The sequence below is a fragment of the Corvus hawaiiensis genome, chromosome 6 (assembly GCF_020740725.1).
Source record: "Corvus hawaiiensis isolate bCorHaw1 chromosome 6, bCorHaw1.pri.cur, whole genome shotgun sequence".
In the NCBI taxonomy this organism is placed as follows: Eukaryota; Metazoa; Chordata; class Aves; order Passeriformes; family Corvidae; genus Corvus; species Corvus hawaiiensis.
In genome coordinates this window covers 46,287,660-46,311,593 of record NC_063218.1, presented here as the reverse complement: position 1 = coordinate 46,311,593, position 23,934 = coordinate 46,287,660, and the positions used below count along the sequence as shown (strand labels likewise).

Below are 23,934 nucleotides of genomic sequence, written 5' to 3'. Positions count from 1 at the left end.
CAAGATGGCTGTGGGCTCCGCGGGCCGGGCGGGCAGTGGGCACGGCGGGGCAGCCCCGGTACCCCCGCCCGGCCGGGGGAGGCGGCGGCGATCCCCGGGCGCCCCGGCCGCGTTGCCATGGGGACGCGGCGGCCGCCCCGGCGGGGAGGGACCGGCGGCAGCGGCGGTTCCTGCGCCGAGTGCGGCCGGAGGGGGCAGAGCTGAGCCGGGCCGGGCCGCGCCGCGCCAGGAGCTCCGCACCCCGCGCCGCACCGTCCCCGGCCCCGGCGGGAGCCGCCGCCGCCGCCGCCCCGGTAAGTGCGGGCACGGCCCTTCCCCGGCCCTCGGGAGGCGCCGCCGGGGGTCCCGACGCCCCTCCTGCCACCGGGATGCAGCTCTTCTACCCCGGCCTGGCCCCTGCTGCACCGGCCCCGCCGCCGCTTACCCCGGCCCCTCATCTCAGGGGTGTGCCGGCCGCCCTTCCTGCGCCCCCGGGCCCTGGAGGGCCGTCTCCTCGCCCCGGGGGACTGCGGGCTCCGCGGGCTCCCCATGTACCCCCCCCCCCCCCCTCTTCCCGGAGCTGCGGGCTCCCCTAGCCCGCCACTTCCCCTCCTCACCCTCGGCGTTTTAAGTCTCCCCAGCCCCTCCCCTCCTCCCCGGGCGGGGGTCCCTCTGCCTGCGTGGGGAGCCCGGGGCTGATCCCCCGCTTGCCGTGCGGGGCTTGCCCTTGCCGAGCGCGGGGCTGCAGCCGCGGCGCGCCTTCCTCTCCCTGCCCGCGCCAGGGAAATTGCGGGTGACACGTGTGCGGCTCCACCGAGCCCTTTAGTACCCCAGAGGTGCAGCTTTTTATATAGAAAGCGATTTCCGAGTTTCTCCGGGGCTTCTGATTTGTGGGGCGATTCGTAGGATTCCCTGACCGCCCCGGTCGCAGCGCAGGTCCTGCATCTAAGCCCCTCTGAGCTCCTTCCAGACTCTCCTAAGCCAGATCCGTGCCTCTTTGAGGTAGGTCAAGGTTATTGTGCTCTTCATGCAGTGGATGAGGAAAGTGGAAATGTGGACAGACTCTGGGATTTCCTCAAGGTCACCCTAGGAATTGGACCCCAAGCATCCTCTGTCTCGCTGCACCCCCTGCAGCTGCTGGGCTCCTGCTGGGTGAGGGTGAAGTTGTGGAAATCGGATTTTCCAATGCCCCAGCCTCTTTCCTGAAAGGCTTCTCACCTTTTAGTTTATACACCTTGCCAGGTGTCAGGGCAGGATCCTAGCTATATTTATTTGGCCTAATGTTTTTTTAGCTATTAGACGTTTACAGTTAAATAGTGTATGTTTTTACCATAGTATGTTAATCTCTGAGAGTCTCGCTGCTGTTAGGATCTGGCTTCGCGGTGTTGCTGCTGCTGTTGGAATGGTATCTGCAGTGATTTTGATCACTGCAAGTAACTGTGGCTTTGCTTCTCAAGAACTTGCTTCTTGGCAGTGGCAAGCAAAAGGCAACTGAACTAGAGTGGTACTGATAACGATGTATGGTGTGGGACTCTGGTGGTGGTTGTCTTCTTGTCCTGTACTTCTGGTTTGCTTTGCAGGCTGTTATAAACAAAGGAGTAGGCAAGGTTTAATAGTAGGAGTTCCTCTAACCTCTTCCTCAGAAAATAAACACCAGGATTTAATGAGGGTTTACCCCTTTAAATGTCTTGCCTGTAGGATTTTTAACTGCGTGCTACTACTTGTAGTTGTTCATACAGGTGCAGATTTTCTCCCGGTGCTGTGCCCTTGAGCTCATCTGTTCACCGCGTGCCTGTCGTAGTAAGGAGCGCTATGTTTTGAGGGTGGTGGTGATCTGTGGCGCAGATGGATGGCTGAGTTGGAAAAGGGATCAAATCTGTGTCATAAATTGGAGCCCTGATCTGCTCTGAAGGAAAGTCTGCGGTCCTGTTTGATGCCCAACAATCTTGTTAATGTCTTACTAGGATGCCAGAGCTGTTGAACATCCTCCTGCTGCCGTTTTAGGAAGGGGTAGTGTGCTGTATTAAGTTACTAAAAGGTAGAGATCACTGACAGCCTGTCAAGGCCATTTGCTCCCCTTTTCCTGCCAAGATTTAAATTAGTGGGCAAGATGGGGGAAGTACCTACCTGGCTGGCCAAGGTGACAGCAGCCTGTCCATGTGGAAGCAGCCCCCTGCTTGCATGTGCGTCATGTTTTGTCTCGTAGGTCTCTGGCAGGGCAAAGGTGTGATGGAGAGAAGGGACAGAGGCGCAGTGACTGGTAGTTGGTGTGCCTTGAAACCTGGGAGCCATGGGATTTGGAGCTGTGCTCTGGTAAGGGAAATTTGGGGAAAGTCCTGCTTAGAAGCTGTAAGCATTTCATGTGCTTATACGGTTGTTCTTGCATAATTGTTGTCATCCTGAGAATTGTAAAATAGTAGGAGGGAGAAATTTCCCAGAGTAGGGCAGCTGTGTTTCCAGGTGAGTAGATGTTGTGCTGTGTTTAGCTAGAATAAAATCTGTGTGTAGAGCCAACATCCCTGACCAGGGGCCCAATTTTGCAGATTCCCCTGAGAACAGCTTTTCCTTGAGGGTTAAAGCCCAATCTAGGGAACACTGTTGTTGCAGGGTATGTGATGACCACGCAGTGCTGTGAAAATAGTTAAATATCTTTGGCACTTCTTGAGGAATATACCCAGTGTTGATAGCTGGATGTGCAGCTGCAGTGTGAGCTACAGGTTGTCCCCTGGGTGGGGGAAATGTCAGGAGCCCCAGGCAAGGGGCTGTGATCTGGTGCTGGCCCTTTGGACAGCACAGGGCATAGGCATACAGCAGGAGCTGATGACTCAGCAGGAAGACCCCAGACTGTCTGGGTGCACAAACTGTAAGAGTATAAAAGCCCAGGAATGCTTTTGTTGGGGATCCCTCCCCAGAGGCACCAGGTCAAGCTGTTTCTGTGTCACTGCACCATGATAAAATTACTTTAGAGGACCCAGACATCTGAGACTGCTGTGGGAAGCCCAGGCCTGAGCCAGTAAGGAAACCCTGTCTGACTGTGTGAGTGTGGGGTGTGCAGCGAGCCAAGAGGGGCACCCGTGGGGTCACTGGAGCCATCTACTGTGAAGGGACTTTGGTCCTAGCAGTGAAAGTCTGGAATGGGGGGAATGTGACTGACAGAGTGGCTCCTGGGTGGTCAGACAGGAAAGTTTCCTTAACACACTCTGGGTTTTATCTGAATAATCTGCAGCCAGGAGGCTGTAAGATGGGTGACTGATGAGTTGCTCCTTCTTCCTCAGCAAGGAGTACCTGGGTGTGGTGTAAGGATGCATGGTCTCCATCTCTGGTCCTCCAAAGGGTCAGGCTTTGGGTTTGCTGCTGGGCTGGCAGTTAGTTGTTTTACAGATGTAAGCAAACCTATGGACTCTCTTTCATCCCCCTGCAGAAACAAAATGCTCCTGGGAGGATAATTGCCAGGTTCACAGTAGCTACTGGAAGGTGGGACGTCCTTGTGAAGTCCGAGGGATGAAAGGTTTGTGGGGTGGGAAGAAAGTTCAGCATCATTGACCATAACTGCAGAGGGACTCATGTCTCCTGGTGCCAGCCAGCAGCAGGTCCGCCTTGTTCCACACGATGCTTGCTTTTGTCACTTGATCCCTGGTCTCGTTTGCAGGCAGGGAACTGCAGATCTTTTGCATTGCCAGCTTTGCAGTGCCAGCAAGATGTCTTGCACAGGGTGTATCTCTTAATGGGCTGGGTTTATCTGCCTAAAATCATATTGTGCTGTCAGAATGACATAAAAGAGCTTTGAGCTACGCCCCAAGGGGAAAGGAAAAGGGTTGGAAAAATGCAAAATATTTTTTGTTCTGTTGTTAGGAGAGCCTGGGCTGGGGAGATGATGTGTGACCAAACCTGGTTTGGAATGGCTGGGACAAATGAATTTCCTTGTGATCCTGAGTGCTGCAGTTCATGTGTGTTATGATAGGATGGTAATGTCCTGTGAAGGGAGTTTCTGCAGTTTCCCCTTTTCTAGGCTGTTGTAGAACAGAGAGGTGTTTCTTCCTGAGCCTGCCTTCTTCCTGACCTTCCTTTTTCAGAGTGTTTTTTTTCCCTGTTGTTTTGTTGTGGGTTTGTTTTCAGGTTTGTTTTTTTTTTTCCCTTTGTTTTTCCCTAGAATGAAGTTCCTACACAGCTGGTGACCTGTCATTGGTGTCCCAGTGGCCCATCAGTGGTGTACCAGAGCTGAGCACCTTCATCCTTTACTGGAGTAGGTTGATACAGCTCTGGCAGACAGTGGAGCAAATTTGGTTTGCACCAGCTGAGTTTGAGCATCATATGGGAGCCGTAGAGCAACAGGAAGAGTCTGGTCCCACAGCCTGTTTAGCCTGTCACTTACAAGTTTGTTAATGTCCTGTTAGACTTCCAGTTGGACATGTCTTTCTCCCAGCTGCCTCTGCTCTCCTGTTAAAATCTGCAATACTGTGTAGGATAAATGTCTGTACTGCTCCTTCTAGAGCAACTGTGCAGGATGGGGAGGAATCTGCCTGTTCACAGCATTCTGCCTTCTGCTACTGCAGGTACATGAGGACTGGTAACTATTCTTTTTACATCCATGATAGATTCTCCTAAATCCTTGACTGTGTTTTCAGGAAATGTAAAAGCCTGCTTTAATGCCCATGTTTGCATATTCAGGCTCTCTTAGAAGTGACTAAACATCTGTACTACTACAAGTTGGGAGAGATGGGGTTGTCGATTACTTATCATGGCACATGAGCTAGGGATGCTTCCTGTCGTAGGCAGTGAATTGTTTTTATTTGTTACTCTTGAACATGTTGAACACCACGCCTGTGTTCATGGTGCATTCCTCATAAATGGCTGCATGGACTCCAGCCTTGCTGGAGCCAGTTGTCTTGTCTGTCTACAGTGAGACAGCAGGGATGTAACTGCAGGTGCTTCTTCCCTGCCAGAGAGGTGTCTGAGGTCTAACAGGGCAGTGTGTTTCAGCTTCTCTGGCACCATGATGTAATGAAGCCATCCTCCTTCAGCAAGGCTGAGTCCTCTGGCTGTACCAGAGGGCTGGGGACTGTCACTTGGTCGTATCCAGCTAACAGTGGCGGCTTGCTAGAGCTAACGCTGTGTTGCTCCAGCTAATCCTAACAGCAGATAAATACTTTTTTTCCCTGTCCTCTTCTGTTTGCCTTCCAGCACAGAGATAGCAGGAAGGAGGAGGTGGATTGAGCTGTCCAATGCCAAACTTGGATGTTGCTTTAACCTTGCAGTATTGATTGCCTGGTAGTTCAAATTATTGTGAAGATAAAGTAACAGGAGGTACAAAAGCTTTAGAAAACAAGGCAAAATCACAGACAAACCTAATGAAAAGACCTTGTCACTCTGGGTGGTTTGGATTTCTGTCTGGCAGTTTCATCTCACACATCTGCAAATATAAAAGCTTTGAACATTTTCTGCTTTAGGTGGGTTGTCTACATGGGTTTATATGCTTGGGGGAGGAAGAGGCACCCGGGCAGAAATACTTGTTCTGTATCAGAAGGAATACGATGGGTTACTGTTTATTTAATCTGTGGGGTCTCTGTTGATCTCAATTTAGTATAGCCTGTGGTGAGCTGCTCACAGAAATGCAGTTTTATTTTATTTTGTTAAACATTTTTGTAACTGGTACTTGTTCTCATTTTGGTAGTCCTGTTGTGGGTGGGTGACTGTGTCTTGTCAAACCTTCCTGTGCCCTGTTCCTTCCTTTGGCACTGATGCTGGTGTATGGCATATAAGGAGGGCTGTCTGGATTTTTTTTCTTTCCTGTCTGAGGCATTTATCCAGAAGCCAGGAGGAGAGAGGTTGGTTTTGACCCAACTAAGTTTCCCCAAATAGCATGAATTCAAGGAGCTGGAGATGACTAAGTCACATCAAAGACTGTGCGTGCCCCACCTGGAGTTTTGACTCTATGACTGGGGCTCATACTCTCAATTTAAAGGCTGTCCCAGCTATGAGGGGAGGGAAGGAGAAGGAAATCTTCCCCTCTTATATAGGACAGTGATGCTTCTGCACTGAGTGAGTAACTGGCCTGGAGGAGGTGTTTGGGAAGTGAGGTATGTGCTTTTCTTTTTTAATTAGAACACAAAGATAGGAGACTTTCAGCAGATGATTTTAGTAGGAGAGAGATGCTGTGCAAATGAGCAGTTGGTTTGGATCAAGCCAGAAAGAAGTCCAGTAGCCATGATCCTTCGTTTCTGAATTCAACTGCAGCTTTCAGTGAAGCTTTTTTGCTTTGACAAGGGGCTGTGCTGTGTGGTGTGAGAGCTCTGAGCCAGGATGAGTGCTGGCTTTGTGTGGATAAGTGCCTGCAATGAAACTGTAGCCTGTGGTGTGCTTAGTCTGGGCCAACCCATCTTCGTTTCTGCTGCTCCTGAGTCTCTGTCCTTGTCACTGTGGTGTCTTGACACCTTACTGCCCTCAATGGGTGTGTTGCCTGCCCGCTTTGACAGAGGAAAGGGCAGTTCCCTGTTGCCTGATGGGTGTGATGGGATGGAAACACCTTCTTCAAGGCCACGTGCAGATTGGGAGCATCTTTGGTGCCCTGTTCAGTGCTGTTCTCTTTGCTCTGTGATAGTTAGGGATTTATAAGAAAGAAGGAATTGTGTTTTAGGGACAGGCTGTGTCAGGGGCTTACTGTGAATTTCAGTAGTGCTTTCTCCTTTGCTACAGATTTAGAGCCTGACCTGTGGTAAGCAATAAGATGTCTGTCTCTGATCCTGTCCCTTACAATGAAACGGCAACAGCAGCACTTCCAGGGCTTTGCCTCTTATGCACAACAGCAGTGGCAGCTGTTGCAGAAGGTATGATCTGATGTAGTAAATGGTCTCCTCTTCTAGGTGTTTCATTTCCCTTTTCCAGTTTGTGTTGGCTTTCTCAAGGATAGCGGTACTAGCTTCCTTTTCCATGCCCTGGGCAAGCTGAGCTCTTCTCTGAAAGGCAACAGGAACACTTGTTGTTTATGAAGGCTGTTTTCTAAGTGTAGTAGTATTTTTAAAGGACATAAAACTCATTGTGTTGGCCCGACCTGCTTCACGTGAGCTGTTCCACTTGCTTTGTTAGTAGCTAAATGTGTGCATGACCTGAGCAGCTGTCATCTTTTTGATGCCCTTTTTTATTTTTTACAGGAACTTATGATGTAGATTCACTGGTGCCTCACTCTGGTTCTTCAAAACTCATGGAGAGCTTGAAGGAAATAGCTTGGATACTGAAGTGATAAGCACTACAGAAATGCCAGACGCTATATAAACAACTGAACTCAGCCCCTGGCCCTTCCTGAGAGAGGGATGATTTGCAGAAATACTTCAACAGATGGTCTGAATTTGGCTTTGGGAAGGGGGGAAGAAATGCCAGGTCGCTGCTGAGCTGTGTGTGGGCGCGTGCCTGCGTGCGCCATGCGGTGTGTTCCCTGCCAGCATGCTCTGGGGAGGCTGAGCAGGCTGCTCCCACAGCCCCCCTGCGCTCAGGAGGCATCTGCACACCGCTGACTCAGGCTCTGTGGCTCTGCTAGGTCCGTGTGTGGAGCAAGCTCCCCTTTTCCCTGTGGTAAGGTTCAACTGTGCCCGCTCGTCAGGCTGGTCTGGTGCAGGGGAGCCATGGGCAGTTTGCAGACACACAGGGTCAGCTTGTGGGAGAGAGGCTGCAGAGCTGCTGTGCAGCTTGTGGGATACTGCTTGGCACACGGGTGAGATTGTAGGAAGGCCGTAGGGTCATCTGACACTGGGTTGTCCCTCTGCTGGTGCAGTCACTGGGACCTGTGTCAGTGCAAATTGAGGTGGTGTGGAACTGGAAACAAATGGATCAGTTGTGGTAAAGGGCAAGCGCTTTTTTGACACACCTAGGCATACAGGTGAGGTGGCAAACTTGCTGGCAGCCTGGAAAGGTGTGGGATGGGAAAGGGTTTACATGTCATGGTTGGGGACCCTGATGAACTCTAGCAGAGCTGGCTGCTGTGGCCAGCCTCCCCTCTTCCTGACGAGGTTACTGCTCTTACAGGGGAAGGAGAATGTGTTTCCCCCAGAGTGCTGCCTCACCTCTGGAGTGGGCTCTGCTCTGGGGCAGGCAGGTTCCCATGTCAGTAGTCACAGCTGACTAGCTGACTCCAGTGGGATTATGGATTGGAGTGCAGAAGTCCTTGTCCAAGGACCTCTGGAGCAGAACAGTGTGTCTAGTTTCTGCATTGCCAAACTGTTGCTAGCCTTCCCAGGCAATGTGCCTGTTACACTGCTCACTGGCATGGCAATTCCTTGTGTCTACTGCTGCCTGCTGTTGCTGCCACGCATTCTTTGTGAGACAGTGTTGGTAATTAGAGCAGAGTTGTGAGGTTCCCTTCAGGAGTGATTTTTGTTTGGAAACTTTCTGAAAACAGGTCTAATTCTTAAGCAGTGCAAGATGAATTGCTTCCCTGAGGACGTGTCAGGTAAATTCTTGTGGATACATCTGTCAGCAGCATTGCACTGCGCATGTGGAGTAGCCAGGTGAGACATCTGATGCTCAGGGAATGACTTTCCAAGTTTGATACACTTGACTTTTTCCTCTTTTTCATTTCTTGTGTTACTCATCTCCCAGCACTCTGTTCAGGTGAGCAGAACTGGATGTGTTTTCATTTGCCTATAGCCTCCAAAATATATTGTCTTCCTGCCGGGGATGCCTTGCCTGCCTTGCAGCCTCCAGATTCACAGCACTCTGGGTGAGCAGGGAGCTGCTGAATGGATTATGCCACAGACACCTGAGCCATCAGGCGGTGGTTGCAGTCCCCTTGACGATTCCTTTGCTTGTCACAGATTGTGTATGAGTTTCCGTGGACGAGCTGCTAACTGCTTCAGGAGCAGCATGACCCATGCAGGGCTCCTGATGCACGTTTAGCAAGGAACCATTTTGCTCTGATCTGAACAGTTTTGGTGTAAGCAAAACAGCTGAGGTGGGAGGCAAGAAGTGCTGTTGGCAATGCAGGAGGGGAGCAGTTGTGTTCACATACCCCCCCCAGCAAAGGGACTGGCAGCAGCACTGTCCTGTGGCTGAGAGGCAAGGAATATTGATTAACATGACATTTAAGTGGCATTTTTGTAGTGCACTGGGAGCATTAGTGAAATGCTGCCTTTGGCGCTGAGAAGTAATGAGATAAGCTTTCTTCTTCAGAGAGGTCTCTGCCTGCTGTTGCTAAGTGTTTGGAATGCTGGGAAATGTTCTTTTGTTATCCTGTCAATTCTCCATGTCTGGTTTCTTGTACAAAAGGCACCTGAAATACAGCCTTGGCTCTAGCGGGCAGCTGAGCTTGCAGCCTGTACACCAGTGTTGGCATGCTTACATGGTGGCTCCTGCTTGATGCTTCTCTGTCACCTTGCCCTAGGTGGAGCCTAGCTCCTGAGTCCAAAGAGTGACACAGGAGGGATCTGTCCTTTCACGCCCTGGGGTCCTGTTTCATTAACCTGCGATATTTTAGCGTTGGTTCCCATGTCAGTGGCTGATGCTCTCAATGCACCGTGGCTTTGCTACAGGGACAGGATGCAGGATTTGTGGGATGCTTTGCAGTTCCAGCCAGGCTCAACAGTCCCTCTTTGGGACTCTTGAGTGACAGCTGTCAGTTGACATACAGACCCACAGGGCTCTGGGTTACTAAGCCTTTGAAATAATTTTGTTCAGGGCCCAGAAGCTCTTATCTCCCAGGCTTCCCTGGAGGGATTCTTGTTCTATTTTATTGTTGTGTATTGGTTTACTTTATCAGTGCACTCAGCAGGCTGCTGCAGGCCGCTGCCAAGAGGAACAGCCTTGCATCCACTCATGCCTCTCTCTGCTTGTGTCAACACAAGTGTTTGTGTGTTCACAGCTACACATGACCTGGGAGTAGGCCTGATCCAAAATGAGTTCTTCAAGTTGCTAGGGAAAGGAAGAGCAGGAGCCTGAAATTGTGCTGGACAAGTGGTTGAGTAACCACAGTCTCTGCTGGAAAGCAAATCATGTGGCACTTTCCGGGGGCTAAAAATCCCTGATACTGTTCCCTTCATGAAAATCTTTGCACCTTCTCCGCCAACACACTGTCAAGACTGCATGGAGCCTGTACCAGTGCCTCTTTGTGCAGGACAAGTTGTGTTGCGCTCTCCTTCCGCAGCACTGGGTCTCACCTGGTGCCTGGTTGTAGATTCTCTCTTTGATGCGGAGAGACAGCATCATGCCTTTGTAACACTTAAAATTCACATAGCATAGCAGCCAGAGAAAGGTGATGGCTTTTCATATCTGGTAGGGATGGCCCTATGTACTGCCAGATGTATAGGATACTGCATGCAGTATAAGAAGAAGTGGGAAGAGAGGGGGAAAAAAAAAAAAACGCAGTGCCTTTGCTTTGCTCCAGCACAGTCCGCGAGTGCTCACAAGAAAAGCATATCCTTCAGAAAGTGCTTGGTGAGCATGTGTCCTTGGAGGTGCCAAGAAATATGACCAACTTCCTCTCCTCTTCCTCTCCTTCCTTTGCATGCTGGGAAGTGGTGACAGTGCCCAGCAGACACCTCAGTGTGAACACAGCTGATGCTGAGCCTTCCTCTCAGAGGTGACAGAGGTTAGGGATCTGCTTACCCTTGGGCTGGAGAGATGGGAGGCTCCTCTCTGAGCATATCTGAACCTTGCTGGGATTGTGTGTCTCTTTTCTGCTGTCCTTTTGCTTCTCCCTGCTGCAGCCTGTTCTGTTTCTGAAGGCTCTGTTTCCATTTTGACACAGGAGGTGCAACTGTCCCTACTGCCTGCTTCCATTGCCAGGTAGGTTTAGGGAGTGTGTTGGGATTGCCTAACTTTGTTAAGGTCACACTGCAGGCTCTGCATGCTGGCTGAGCTGTCCTGGCTGGCTTCGGGGATGTGGAGGAGATGGGACTGTATGAGCATGACATGGCTCGATGATGGGTGACTTGCAGCCCTGGATGCTGCTCCGGGGCTTGAGGCTGCTGGTGCCTTGTGGTACCGTGGGAAGGGGGCTGCCAGCAGGGTCCCAGGCTCACAGTCCCAAAGCAGCAGGGTGTCATCCCAAGGCTTGTGGTGTACTCTGGGCCACAGAGATAGGAAGAGACAAGCTGGCTTGCCCTTCGGAGAGAGGATCCTGTCTGTGTCTATCATTGCACCAAGGGCTGAGTGAATGAGCAGGGATTTTGCACATTAACCAGGCAGCAGCTGGGCTGAGGGAGCGGTAGGGTGCCAGCCGTAGTGCTCCTGTGCTTCTCCAAAAGCTCTGTCAAGGCAAGTACTTTCCGCTCTCTCACAGCTATTATGAAAGAGCCTGGGTTTGCTGCACCCTTCTCTCGCTTTGCCCTCAGGGCATGCTGGGCTTGTTTGAATTAATGTAATTAGCACATGCCTTATTAGCTCACTAAGGCACAAAGAACTCATGTATATTTGTAGCCAGGTTAAGCAGCCCCTATTAATTTAATAACTGTGTCCTCCTCAGTGCATGGCAACAGTTAATCACTGGTGGTGACTCAGGACCAGCCAGCATGGTGGAAATTTGGGTGAGGTGTATATGCGTGCGGTTCTCTTTTATTGTGTTGTATTTTTATTAATGAGCAGAGCTGTGAAGGGAATTAGCAGCAGGCACAGTAGATGGAAGGGAACTTTCAGTGCAGGTTTACTAAACAACCGGCCCTGGATATTTCCTATGCTCTACACTGTTGGTAGAAAAAAATCCGTAGAATGAATCAGCGAAATATGACACAGACTGGGAGCCAGAAATTTACAGAAATAAACTTTAGCAACCCACGCTTGAACTCTGCTCCAATCAGGTTATGTACTAGGTACTGATAGTAATTTTGCCTCATGGTCTATTCTGTTTCCCCTTGGTGATTCTGAGGCAGGGGAAGTGGCTAGTGTATTCTGGTGCTGCTTGTATTTAAGACTGCAAAAGAGCAAGGTTCTTGTAAAAGGACAAAAATAGTTGCAAGTAATTTTCATTTGCTGCAGCACTGTGGTCCTTGGTTCCTTTTACTCTTCTGGGTCTTGCCATGCACATCCCTTAGCTAGGTGCCATGGAATGCTGCCAGGATGTTTGTTACCAGGTGTTTGTCAGGGTTGGTTTGTTTTTTGTTGGTTTTTTTGCTTCTTTTTTTCACAGAAGCTGCAGGTGTTGGCTTGGACTCCACCACACTGGAATGATGCAGTCTGTGAATCCAGGATGGTGGCATGTGTCTCTGTATCCAGTAGTCCTGCATGTGGGATAGTAAAGTCCTGCACTGATTCTAAAACTAGTGAGTTAAGAATTTTGGGGGCTTTTTTCAGCCAAGACCACTATACATGCACAGGAGACTTCCTGCATTTCTTGTCTTCTTCCCTCTTCTTCAATAATCACAGGTTGTGCTCTTTGTGGTGAGCATAAGCTGGGAGTAGGAGCAGGAAGAATGGTACTGGAAAGCTGTTGATGTGCTTGCACTGTTTTGGTCAGGTTTTCTACAAGTAAGAGTTGGGATGAGATGCAGATGTCCTCCCTGCTCCTACTCCCTCTTTTTATTTTACCCGTTTGCTGTTTCCGCCAAGTGAGCTTGGGCTTGCAAGGCCTGGACTGTTCTTGGCCATCATGAGCCTGTGCAGGAGCATCACTGAGAAGATGAAGTTGTTACAGTCAAAGAAACAATGAAACCCCATGAAACTGGACCAAAGTGTGTTTGTACTTGTAATAATGTGCCCTCTTGCTGCATCTGGCAGGGGAGCAAGTCCCCAGGCTCCAGCAGAGATGGTGAGTTCTTCTGGCTTGCATTTCTGCTCAGAACCCCGACCTCCTGGGAGGCACAGAAGGAAAACAAGTCTGAGATCTCCATGGAGTGACAGGGGATGCACACAAGTCTTGCTGCAGCATGTTGAAGCAGATGAATTTATTTCTACTTTCTTAGAGCCCGTTCTCAGGAGAGCTGAATGTGTAAATGAAGGCTCTGTGAGTGGTTAGTGGGGTGAGGAGATGCAATGGGTGAGGATCTGCAGGGGTGCCCATGTGCAGTTCCTAACAGGTGCATTGCAGGGGAGAGAAAAAACCAAGGAAAGTCTGAGGGCAGATAAATACCTGCTGGGGTACCTCAGATGCTGGCCAGAGATGGTGATTTCCCTCCCCCTCTTTTTTTCTTTGTTTCAGGAGCAGGAAGGGACACTGCTTGGCTCACGCTGGCTCAGAGCTGTGGAATGCTTGGTACACACCAAGACAGGAGGCATTTTCCAGGACAGCTTTTTTTAGTCAGTGTTGTGGCTTTGTCTGGGATAGAGTTAATCTTCTCCCTAGAAGCTGGTAGAGTGCCGTGTTTTGAATTTATTATGAGAACAATGTTGATAACATGCTGATATTTTAGTTGCTGCTAAGTACTGCTCACTCTAAGTCAAGGACTTTTCAGTTTCCCACGCTCTGCCAGTGAGGACACGCACAAGAAGCTGGGAGGGAGCGTGGCAGCAGGAAAGCTGTGACGTAGGCACCATCATGGAAACACGGTGGGATGACTCTTCAGAAGGGACAGTCAAGGAAGGAGAGGCAGGGACTCTGTCTATTAGGGAGTGTTTCCACTTCAAGAGCTCAACGGTAGTGATGATAAGGTTGAGTGCCTGTGGGTGAGAATCACGGGGAAGGCTAACAAGACAGACATCCTGGTGGGAGTCTGTTCAGACCACCCAACCAGGATGAAGAGACAGATGAATTATTCTGTGAGCGACTGCTTCATGATTGCTAGCCCTTTTTCTTATGGAAGACTTGCTGGATGTCTGCTGGAAGCTTGACACAGCAGAGAGAAGGCAGTCTAGGAGATTCCTGGGCTGTGTGGAAGATAACTTCTGACACAGCTGGTCAGAGAGCCTACCGGTGTGCTGCCCCCCAGACCTGCTGTTTACAAACAGAGAAGGGCTGGTGGGAGATGTGGTGGTTGGAGGCAGTCTGGGGCACAGTGACCATGAAATTACAGAGTTCTCAATTCTTGATGAAGTAAGGAAGGAGGTCAATGAAGGGGTTCAGAAAGTCTGAACATACTTTAACAAGGAAATCTTAAAGATCCAGGATGTCCCTATGTGCCAAAAGATGAGCCAGTGGGAAAGAAGACTGGCCTAGTAGAACAGGGAGCTTTTGCAGGAATCCAGGGGGAAAAAATGAATTTATGACTTTTGGAAGAAGGGGTAGGTGACTAAGGAAGAGTACAAGGATGTTGTTGGGTCATGTAGAGAGAAAATTAGAAAAGCGAAAGCTCAGCTAGAGCTCAATCTGATCAGTGCTATGAAAGGTAATAAAAAGTGTTTTTGTAAATACATTAGCAACAGAAAGAAGGCCAAAGAGAATCCCCATCTTTTTTTGGATGCAGAGGGAACAGCAACAAAGGCTGAGGAAAAGACTGAGGTGCTTAATGCCTTCTTTGTCTCAGTCTTTAGCAGTAAAACTGAATATCCTCAGGGCAGCTGGCCCCCTGAGCTGGTGAGAGAGCAGAAAAGATCCCCTGCAGTCCAGGAGAGCAGAAAAGATCCCAGCAATCCGGGAGGAAGTAGTCAGTGGCAAGGGTGCTGATGGAGCTGGCAGAGCAGCTCACCAAGCCAGTCTCCATGCTAGTCCCAGGGTGGGGATGCTGGGAGTCCACAGTGGGCAGAGCAGTGACCTGAGCTGTCCATCGTTCCCCTCTGCGGCCTCCGGTTTGGTCCCAGTGAACTGGCACCACCCCAGGACTATACACTTTAAGGCATCCAACAGGAACAGCTCTGTGGTTGGTAGAGTGTTGCTCTGGTGAGGTACTGCTGCAATTTGGCCTGAAAAGATGCTTATTCCTCCCAGCAGGGTCACTGGCATCCCTTCCTTTCAGTGAAGAAAGTTGAGAGCCAAGAGCCCTGGTTTCATTGCTGGTGGGGAATGAATGGTCCCTTTCAGGCCCCAGGACCTCAACTCAGTGCTCTACCTCATTCCTACTGAGGGAGTTAGAATCTGACCCTTAACTTTCCCTTGGGCTTCTTGGCTGGTTGTTCTTAATTACTGCATTGTACATGGTGATTATTTTAAACTGGGAGGGGGCAACTCTTTTCTACCCTATTGGCCTCTTGGCAGAGCACCCAAGAGAGGGATTTGCACCATTTAGTTTCTCCATGGTATGTCCTTCCAGATCAAAGAGTTGGTCTGTCTGTCAGCTGACTCTGCCTTTTTGTTGACCCCCACAGATTATTGAAGAGAAATGCTGTATAAAAGTTCTTCTTCTCCTTGCTCTGTCTCCCATCTGCCAGACTCCCAAAAGCTCAGCAAAGCTGTCTTCTCTCTCCAGCTAATGCTGCATGTCTCTGAAGCTGTAATTTCTTAAAAACTGATGTAGAGAACAGATCCAGAGGAAGGTTGATTTAAAAATATTTAGAATCACATCAGTTCAGCATGTGACTACATGATTTCTCAGGTGGCACTTGGAAAGGGGTATTACTGGCAACAAGCACCCACTTACGTTTGTCCAGTAATGTCCAAGGTGCACTTGCTTGTACACCATGATCATGTGCATGTCTGTCAGTTAGCTTGTGCTTCTGCTGTTGGCTCTGAAGCTGCAAAATGACCTAGCCCATTATTATCATAATTTAAATAACCATTTTATGTAGAAGTTGCTACATATATATATATATATATATATGTATAGTTCATTGTGTTTGCTTGCATATGGATTACCTGTTCTGTAGCTACTTCTTACAGATCCTTTTGAATTGGTGGAGACACTTTCAGGTTTCTACAGACCGAAGATTGCAATCCACCACTATTTTCAAGCAGATGCTGGGCCTGAATTTTTGCTATGGCCATACCCAGGCCTCATATGACCACATCACTGAAGATTTTATGATGAGATGCATGGAAAGGGTTTTTGGCCCTCTGGCACCTACTCCAAGACAGTTTGCTTTGAGCATGAGTAGTTGTCCTAAATTTAGAGGCTTGTTACTTGTGTTGTAAGTGTTCAGAGGAGTGACAGGGCAGCAGGGCAGCATGCCTGATGTGGCATTTGTGCAGAGCAGAGGAGCCAGGTCTTTTGAGACTTGACCCAATTGCCATTTTGAGAACTTTGAGAGGAGGCAGGTTGAGATGGGAAGAGTGCCAACAGCTCCCATGGGTTTCCTTTGCTCCCCTCAGTCTTGCCAGGGGTGCTGTGAGCACTGTTAGACCTGTTGTCTCTCTGCTGTGACGGAAGATACTGCCTTAAGAGAGTGTTTTAATGTGTTGTCCTCCAGTGGAACAGAACTCTATGTGTTCTCAGTAAGATGACTCCAAGCTCATTTGTCCTGCTGAAACCTTCCCTCCGGTTCCTTCAGCTTGGCATCTCCAACGTCTTTGATATCAAGACTTCCCCTGTGAGCCCTGGGTGAGTCACTTCTCCTAAGCGCTGTCCTTACTCATCCCGTCTTGCAGCTCAGTTGCAAAACCTCCAGGACAGGGACTTTCCTTGACTGAAGGTCAGAGCAGCCCCTAAAATGACAGATTCCAGGTAGGTACTGGGGCCTTTTGGCATGCTGCAGTACTGATACCCATGCCCACCTTCAAGGTGAGCACTAGCTTTCCATCTCTTGATCCAGGGCAGTTTCCCAAGACATGCCAAGTCAAAGGGTATATCTGGTGTTTGTTCCAGACCAGCATAGGCCTGTTCCCCAAGTCTTTCTGTCTTGGCAGATGGTTTGGCATCTCAGTGTCAGAAGTCATGCTGATGCAAGAAGAGGCCGCCATGGGACTCCTTTTGTTAAGCAATAGGGCAAATGGCTTCTGCTCTAATCTAAGTAAATTGCTGGTTTTTTGGCCTGGAGAAGTTCTCCAGGTCAGGAGGGCACTTCTCCTGCTGCTCACAGTGCCTTTTGGAGGCCTTGTTCCAACCCTTAGCTCTCACAGAGGTAACAGCAGGTGCTTGTTGTCTTCTTGTCTTTACTTACCGCAGAAGATTTTTCAGCAAAGCAGGAAAAGTTGCATGATGGTGTACTGGGAGTGAGGGGGGCCAGCCTATGCTTCCAGTGGGATGGAGAGCCCAAAGGGGAGGGTGTGGGAAAACTGGGTGTGTTCCTCCTACTCCTTCTCCTACTGCCTGGAGGCAGGAAGTTCCCCACCTGCTTCCCTGCTGCTTTGTCCCCTTGCTTTCCAGTGATACCTGCTGCTCCACTCACTTTGATCCTTGCTTTGGAGTCGGCAGCTATGCTGCCTTTTCCTGGTGTGGCTGAGACCAAGCAGTCAGAGGGGTAGTTTCCAGGAGCAGTGAAGGGTCTGCCTGGTGTCTTTGGGAACTCCTTTGCTTTGCAAGGAGGTGACCCTGGTGACTGAGGGCAGCAGGCAAATCTCGACTGTTGCTGTGTGGATCTCCTGTAGTCTCAAGTAAATTCAGGTGGAGAGGGTAGTTGCAACAGTGTGCATGCAGTATCAGAATATAGGATATTGCTGCAGTCCCAGGGGCTTGCGGGATTCTCCCCTGTGGTGCTTCCAACATGGCCCTGTTGTAACTCCTGTTGCAACATTGTGGATGACTGCACTGGTTTGGATGTGGAGAGTCTGCTAAGATGTTGGACTGTTTTTGTTCAAGGCTTGTTTTTTTCTTAAGCTGGAATGTTGTCATAGGCACAGGGTGTTCCTCAGGCTGCCAACTGTGCTTTGAAATCCTTCTGAAGGTGAAGGGCAAGTCAGTGATGGAGCTGGAATGCGAGCTCAGGAGTCTTTTATTGCTGATCGGGGGTTTTGTTCCTCTTTTTCCCCTCTATAGGCATCCTGGTAAATTTATACTGCCGCCACCTGCAGTTGCAAAGCCAAACATCTCTACAACATGCCCTCAGGCAGGGAACTTGCCTGTTCTTCGAGGCATTCTCTCATCACAAGGTCTCTCTGCGTGAAGTTATGGCTCCCCAGTGTGCAGGGAGAGTGGAGGCTGGATATGGGGGCAAAGTTTGCCTGCAGTTTTGCAAGGGTGCCAGCCTGACTGTTCTCACGGTGATAGGAGGGGGCGGAGGGGGGACACCCATCCCGACCAGCCTGAGGGAAGCTGCACGCGACAGAGGTCAGTCGTGGAGGATGGGAAGGGATTGCTGGAGCTGAGGGTCCTTGCAGGGGCTCTTAGGGAGGAGTGCCCTGTGTGCTGAGGCTCAGTATCCCTGTGCCTTGCCAGCTGAGTGGGCGCTGTGCCACTGAGCCTGTCCCGAGAGTGTGGGTAGCCAATGGTGCAGGCGGCTGGCATGGCACCTCCCCGCTGGGACTTTGGCCTTTTGTCACCTGAGGCAAGGGGGAAGACTGCCTTGGGCTTGGCACTGTCGAAGCCCGGTGTGGTACGGCTACAGCTGGCTGGTGACCACGAGGCAGGTGAGTTTGCGTGTGCAGCCCCGGGGCTTCTGGTGGCAGAATGGTGTGAAGGGGTTGTGCTGTCCCCTGTGCAGCTGGAGAGGTGACAGTCTCTGACGGTGGGGAGCATTCACCAGCATGTTTGAGAGTTGCTTTGTTTTCTCAAGGACTAATGCCTTGCCAGGTCCTGCAAGGAAATTCTTGGCAGTCCCTGCTTTCAAGGGCCTAAAGGCAAGCAAGGTTAAACTGCCACTGATTTTCTCCAACCCCTCTGTGCCAAAATGTCCTGAGCAGGTGAGAGCCAAGTTGACAGCTTCTCCCCAGGTGGCATTAGCTGGTGCCAACTCCCTTGTACACTTGTGCCTGTCATGCATCTAGAAAGCAGCTTCTCTCAGGAAATAACTGCAGTTTCATTTTGCACTCCTTAAACCTTATTGTGATGACAGCTTTGCTCCAGTCATTAACAAACTTTGGCATTGTCCACACCTTCAGATGCATTTGTGCTGTGAAGGAAAATGTTGTGCTGGTCCCAGAGGGTTTCTCCTCTCCCAGCAGGTACTCACTGCTGATTGCTTCCCCCTGCCATCCCTGACTGTGAATGGTTGCATGGCTGTGTCCTCTTGACACAGTGGATGCTGGCACAGCTTTGCTTCCTCTTCTCACCCTCTGAACCCTGCTTCTTGACATCAGCTTCTCTGACTGGGGCTTTGAGTCTGTCTGCTCTCAAGACAAATGGAAATATGTGGGAGTCCTGACTTCCCCTTCTGCTGTTTATTCTTAAGTCAAGGTTGTAGTTTGGAAGTTGGCTTTCAGTGATAATAGCTCCAGCATGTGCTGGCCCCCAGTTCCATCTCATTCCTGCCTGATTGCTCAGCACAAATATTTGTGCTGGCATGAAACCAGGGATGGGAACATGTTTGGGCGTAGGGAAAAGACGGATTTGCTTTCTTTGGCCACAGCACCAGCTGACATTTGCTAAAGGTTTTCTGTCAAACTGGCAGCCTGTGTGTGCTCAGATAAATCAGCATGTGCAGCAATGTGAGCCCGAGAGGATGTGCTCAGCTGCACTGGGGCTGCTGGGGAGGGGATCTGGAAATGGGAGTGCTGGCAGAGGGCAGAAGTGAAGAGCTGGCCTGGGGGAGCTGGTGGACTGGGAGCCCACAGCTGGCTTGGAGGATGCCAGCTATGGCTCTGGCAGCCTGGCAAGGGAAGAGCAGGAGAAAGAGGGGTGCTGTACTCAACTCAGACTGGGGGGTAGAGCAGTGGCATCTGGGGGTAGAGGTGGCCACCCACATCTGTAGGGCAGTGTGGTGGCACTAAATGCAATGAGCAAGGTCAGAGAGGTGTGGGTGGGTTTAACCTGTTTCTTCTCCTGTGATGTCTTGGCCTGTGGAGATGTGGATGCCTGTTTCTCCAATCCAAGCCTGCTGGTGTGACACATTAATGAGGCATGATGAGCTCTGTGTGCTCCCCTCCATGCCCCACGCTGGGCTGTGATTCTCTAGTAAGCACTTTTCCTTCAGGTGATAAGGCAAGAACTGAAGGTTGAGAGTTCAGCCCCGTGCCCCAGGCTGATGAGGAGAGCAGATACAAAGGTTGGCCTTCGTGGAGAAAGCCTCAGTGTCTGAGTTGTGTGGGAGATGTGTGGCAAGACAAGGGGGGGAAAAATAGCACCGCTTTGCCAGTGGCTTAGGCTGTGAGGACCAGATATATCCAGAGCTGTCCAGGATTGCGGTGTGGTACTTTGGTGTGTCACTGTCTGGAGCTGACTTTTGGGAGGTGAGAAAAAGGAAAGGCAGGATTGAGGAGGCTCCTGGGCTATTCATGTGTGTCAGCAGGAGCTTCGGGCCATTCGCACTGCTTCGGTGTGCGTGTGGCTCTGAAACTAATTTGCCTGATCATTTTAATAAATGTGAAAGGGATGTCCTGGTGTGCAAGTAATGGGGCATTAATCCATGCCTAGCTGTGTTAACAGCACTCTAGGAAGGAAATACTCTCATGCTGTTCTCACTCTCTTAATTATGGGATGTTCAATTTAGAATCCTCTTCCATGAGGGCTGCTCAGCCTCTTTGGCTTTCAGATGGCTTTCTGGTTACTCTTGTTTCACCTACCCACCTACTACCAGTTTGATCCCAGCTCCTCAGCTCCTTTTACCATGCAGGTTCCCAGTTCCAGCAGTGCCATTGTCCTGAAGTTGAACCATACAAAGACTTTCTGAGGCATCAGCACCTTTTTGGTGCTGCTGGCTTGTCTGCTGGCCCAGTGCAGGTGCTGATGGGAGATTTCCTAGGAAGATGCAAACCCTGCTTCCTTCTCCCACAGGAAGCCTTGGAGCTACACCCTGCTTGGCTGCAGATGCTTGCCTGCTTTTATGTGCAGTTTTTGGCTCCTGAGAGCGTTGTGTTCCTGGGAAGATATACTTGGGTCTTTACTTAATCTCTTTCCTTTCTAGGTTAGATGTATAATGTTGTTGTGGATTTGTTTTTTAAATGTCCTACAATATTCCTGTAATTCTCTTCCCAGACTTGTCTTCCCCCCTCTTAGACTGCAAAATGGTAGCAGCTATTTTCCTGCCCTGGAAGCGACTGGGGTCTGGGTCTCCCCAGAAACTCCTGGCCATGCCACTAGAGGCTTCATCAGTCACCCTCTTTTAAGGGACTCAGGGAGTTCTGTAGATTACAGCAAAGTGGTCAGATAGAGCTTGGGGTGAGTTTGGGTTTGTTTTGCAAATGGTCATTCGTTGGAGCTCTGGTTAAACAAACAGAGCTCAAATAAGCTTTCCACTTCATTGCATTAAAATCCCTTAATTCATTAAAATCCCCTGGCCACAGACATTCAGGCCTCTGCTGTGCCAGGTGCTGTTTAAACAGTTATCAAGTGCTGGTGTCTGCTGTAAAATGTTCACATTGTTCGCTTCCTGTCGCTCGTCCGCGAGTTGAGTGGCTTTTGTTAGGGGAGATGATACTAGTCCTGGTATTTGCTGGCTGTACAGCCAGCACCAAGGAAACCTGTAACTTTGCCCAGTTTTAAACCCAGGAAGGTTGTTTTTACCCTGTCTTGCTGTGCAGCTGCAGCAGGAGCATCTGTTCCCTGGTGGGAAGCAGAGCAGTTTTCCAGCTGGATCAGACAGGGGAGGGCTGTGTAGTTACTGGGCAGGTGGAGAGCTGAAGCCAAAAGTCAAAAGAAAAAAAGGCAAGAGAGAACTAAACTCGGCTGTCCCAAGTCTGTCCTGGTGCACAAGGACTCCCTTGCCCACTTGTGTCAGCAGGTAAGAAACAGCCCTGTGATGTATTTATGTCTTCATCTTGGTCTCTCACTCTTTTGGCTACCTGTCTATGGTGAATATTGTGTCAAAACACAGCCTCGCTGTCTTTTCTTGCTGTTGCCCTTTGTGATGGGTACCTGTCCTCCTGAATGCCCCTCTGCAGGGAAGGGTGCAGCAGAGGCAACAAGGGGGGAGCTCCAGAGCTTGGAGCCAGGACCACTCGGTGCATGTATTTTGTCAGACCTGTCTCAATAAACACAAGTTTATTGAGGGTGTAGACATTTTCAAGTGAGTTTTCATGATTCACGGCTTGTTTATGACAGGGTTACAGGCTTTCAGCAACGGGTCTTCCTATATTTTTATATTTTTGTCTTATTCTGGTTAATTTGATAGAAAATTAATTAACCTAAAGCAAACTACTCTTGTGGACATGCATATGAAAGCACATGTAATGAAGGGTGTAAGTGATTTTCAGTTGGACAGTGCAGACTTAGCTGATCTGGAGCTTTTTAAGGTCTGCAGCCACAGGTCAGTTGAGATCAGGTAAACTGTCTGAAGAGGGGTCACAGAAGGTACAGCAGCATAGTGCAATGTTTTGAAGAGGAGTCCCTTTCCTTAGGGAGCTCCATGTGCTGGTCTCTGTTCAATGTGGTGCTGCAGAAAAGGCAGTTTCAGTCTTGTGTTGTCCAAGAGAGGAATTGTACAAATGGTTTCATGCTGTCCTATGCTTGGCACTTGATATAACGGGAGGGGAACCTGAACTCCTTCCCATACCTGTTTGCACCATCACTAGTTCTTCACACTTTCAGGGACTTTTTGTTCTCAGGAATGCACTGAAGCCCAGAGGTATCTCCAGAGCAGAGGTGTCAGCCCATAAGCCACCCTGTTGCATGTGAGATTCTGTGTGGCTTAGGAAATCTGCAATTAAGGAGCAAATTTCATTCCAGAGGCAAAGGGCAAAGGGACCTCCTTTGCTTCTGGCATCCAGATGGCAGGTGAAAGGGAAGAGGGAGGCAGGTGGCTGAATACTGCTTAAAGCATAGGGTGTCTCATTTCCAGGCTGGAGGTGAACAGATGAAGACATCTCCAGAAAGCTGAAAGTTGCGGCCACTTCTGAAATTTTCTCTGGTGTCCAGATTTCTTTGTGTGGTGACTTCTACCAGCTCTCATTAAACAGCAACAATTAGGAGTCTTAGATAGAACTGGTTCCTGCAGTCTGGCACTGAGCTGAAAGGAGCGGTCCAAAGTGCAAAGTGGCACCAGTAGCTTGGGGAGAGAGAGGCATTGCTTAAAAGATAATGTTGGCACAAGACTGAATATAGGCTGTCTATTTAAGCTCAGAAATAGGGGAAGGATAGTAAACTCTGGAAGAGCAGTTTGTTGAAGACTCTTCTTTAGAACACAGCATGTATGTGTTGGAGGGAAGTCTTGTGATGACATGTGGCAGTCTTGGGGTGGCTGGGTGAACCTGCGGAGGGTTGGGGATCTGCATGGTATGGTGTGAAATGCTCTCTGAAGTCTGAGGGAAGTGACAGACACTGCTGTCCTGGATGCCGGCAGAGCTTGTGCCCTGCTTGGCTGCTGCCCTTCCTCACATGCTGCTAGAACCTGATGACCCTGGCAACTCTTCCCTCTGTATGTCCTTGTATATTTATATATACACCCATACATTTATAAGGTTCCCTCTGGAGCTCAGTGTCCTCTTTGAGGAGATCAGGTGCTCCCTTAAGTCACTTGTGCCTCAGCTGTCCTAACCCTACAGCCTGCCTGCCAAGTAGCACTTGAGCTTTAAGAAGAGTGTAAGTATCTCAACTTTGTGTTCTTGGTGTCTTTCCATCCCTTCCCAGGAAGAAACTGAAGTGGAAAAGAAGTGACTGAAAAAGAACGATTTGAAGGAACAGATTCATTTCTTAACAAGATCAAGTTTGAATTAAATGGCTGATAAACAGATCAGGTAACTTTTAAACTTTTTTTAAATTGTGCTTTAGGTTTTTCTTTTGAAGTCTTTCAAACTTATTTCCGTTTGTGATCCAGGAGGTTGGAGGAAATCACCTGATCATCTCTTCCGGCCTTAAACAATTCTGGTTCTTTCTCTTCTCCTTTCTTAGCTGCATTTTTGAACCTTCTCTTATTTTCTGTCTCTGCCATGTTGTCACATTTCTGCTTTCTTCAGTTCTTTTTTCTCATCACCTTTTTCTTTCTACCCTGTTTTCCACCCTGCATGAGTCTGTTCCTTTTTGTTTCTTCTTTCAAAGGTCACCCTGACCTGCTGACTTCAGCTGCTGGCATCAAGGGAGCAAAGCCAGGTCCTTGACCAGCCAAGGATGCAGCACTTGCAGTGACAAAGTCCACGTAGCCTTGTGCAGCCTTGTGCCCTTACTCTAAAGACAGTGAAGGCTTGAGTGATAGCAGGAACATGAA

The 23,934-nt window shown here is 49.6% G+C and overlaps 1 protein-coding gene across 3 annotated transcripts in view; it reads left to right on the top strand.

The window, feature by feature from the left end:
- Positions 1-202: 202 nt before the first annotated feature.
- The window catches only part of SLC25A22 (solute carrier family 25 member 22), a 52,926-nt gene continuing 29,194 nt past the window's right edge, over positions 203-23,934 (top strand). Inside the window, exons 1-2 of one of the 3 annotated variants that reach the window (XM_048307209.1) lie at positions 203-293; positions 23,361-23,467. In XM_048307209.1, the coding sequence (XP_048163166.1) occupies positions 23,448-23,467 (20 nt within the window). In that variant the 5' untranslated portion in view covers positions 203-293; positions 23,361-23,447. Of the gene's footprint in view, positions 294-10,688; positions 10,750-12,094; positions 12,222-23,360; positions 23,468-23,934 lie in introns of those variants that run through there. The other 2 variants (XM_048307212.1, XM_048307211.1) reach the window with 2 other exon arrangements.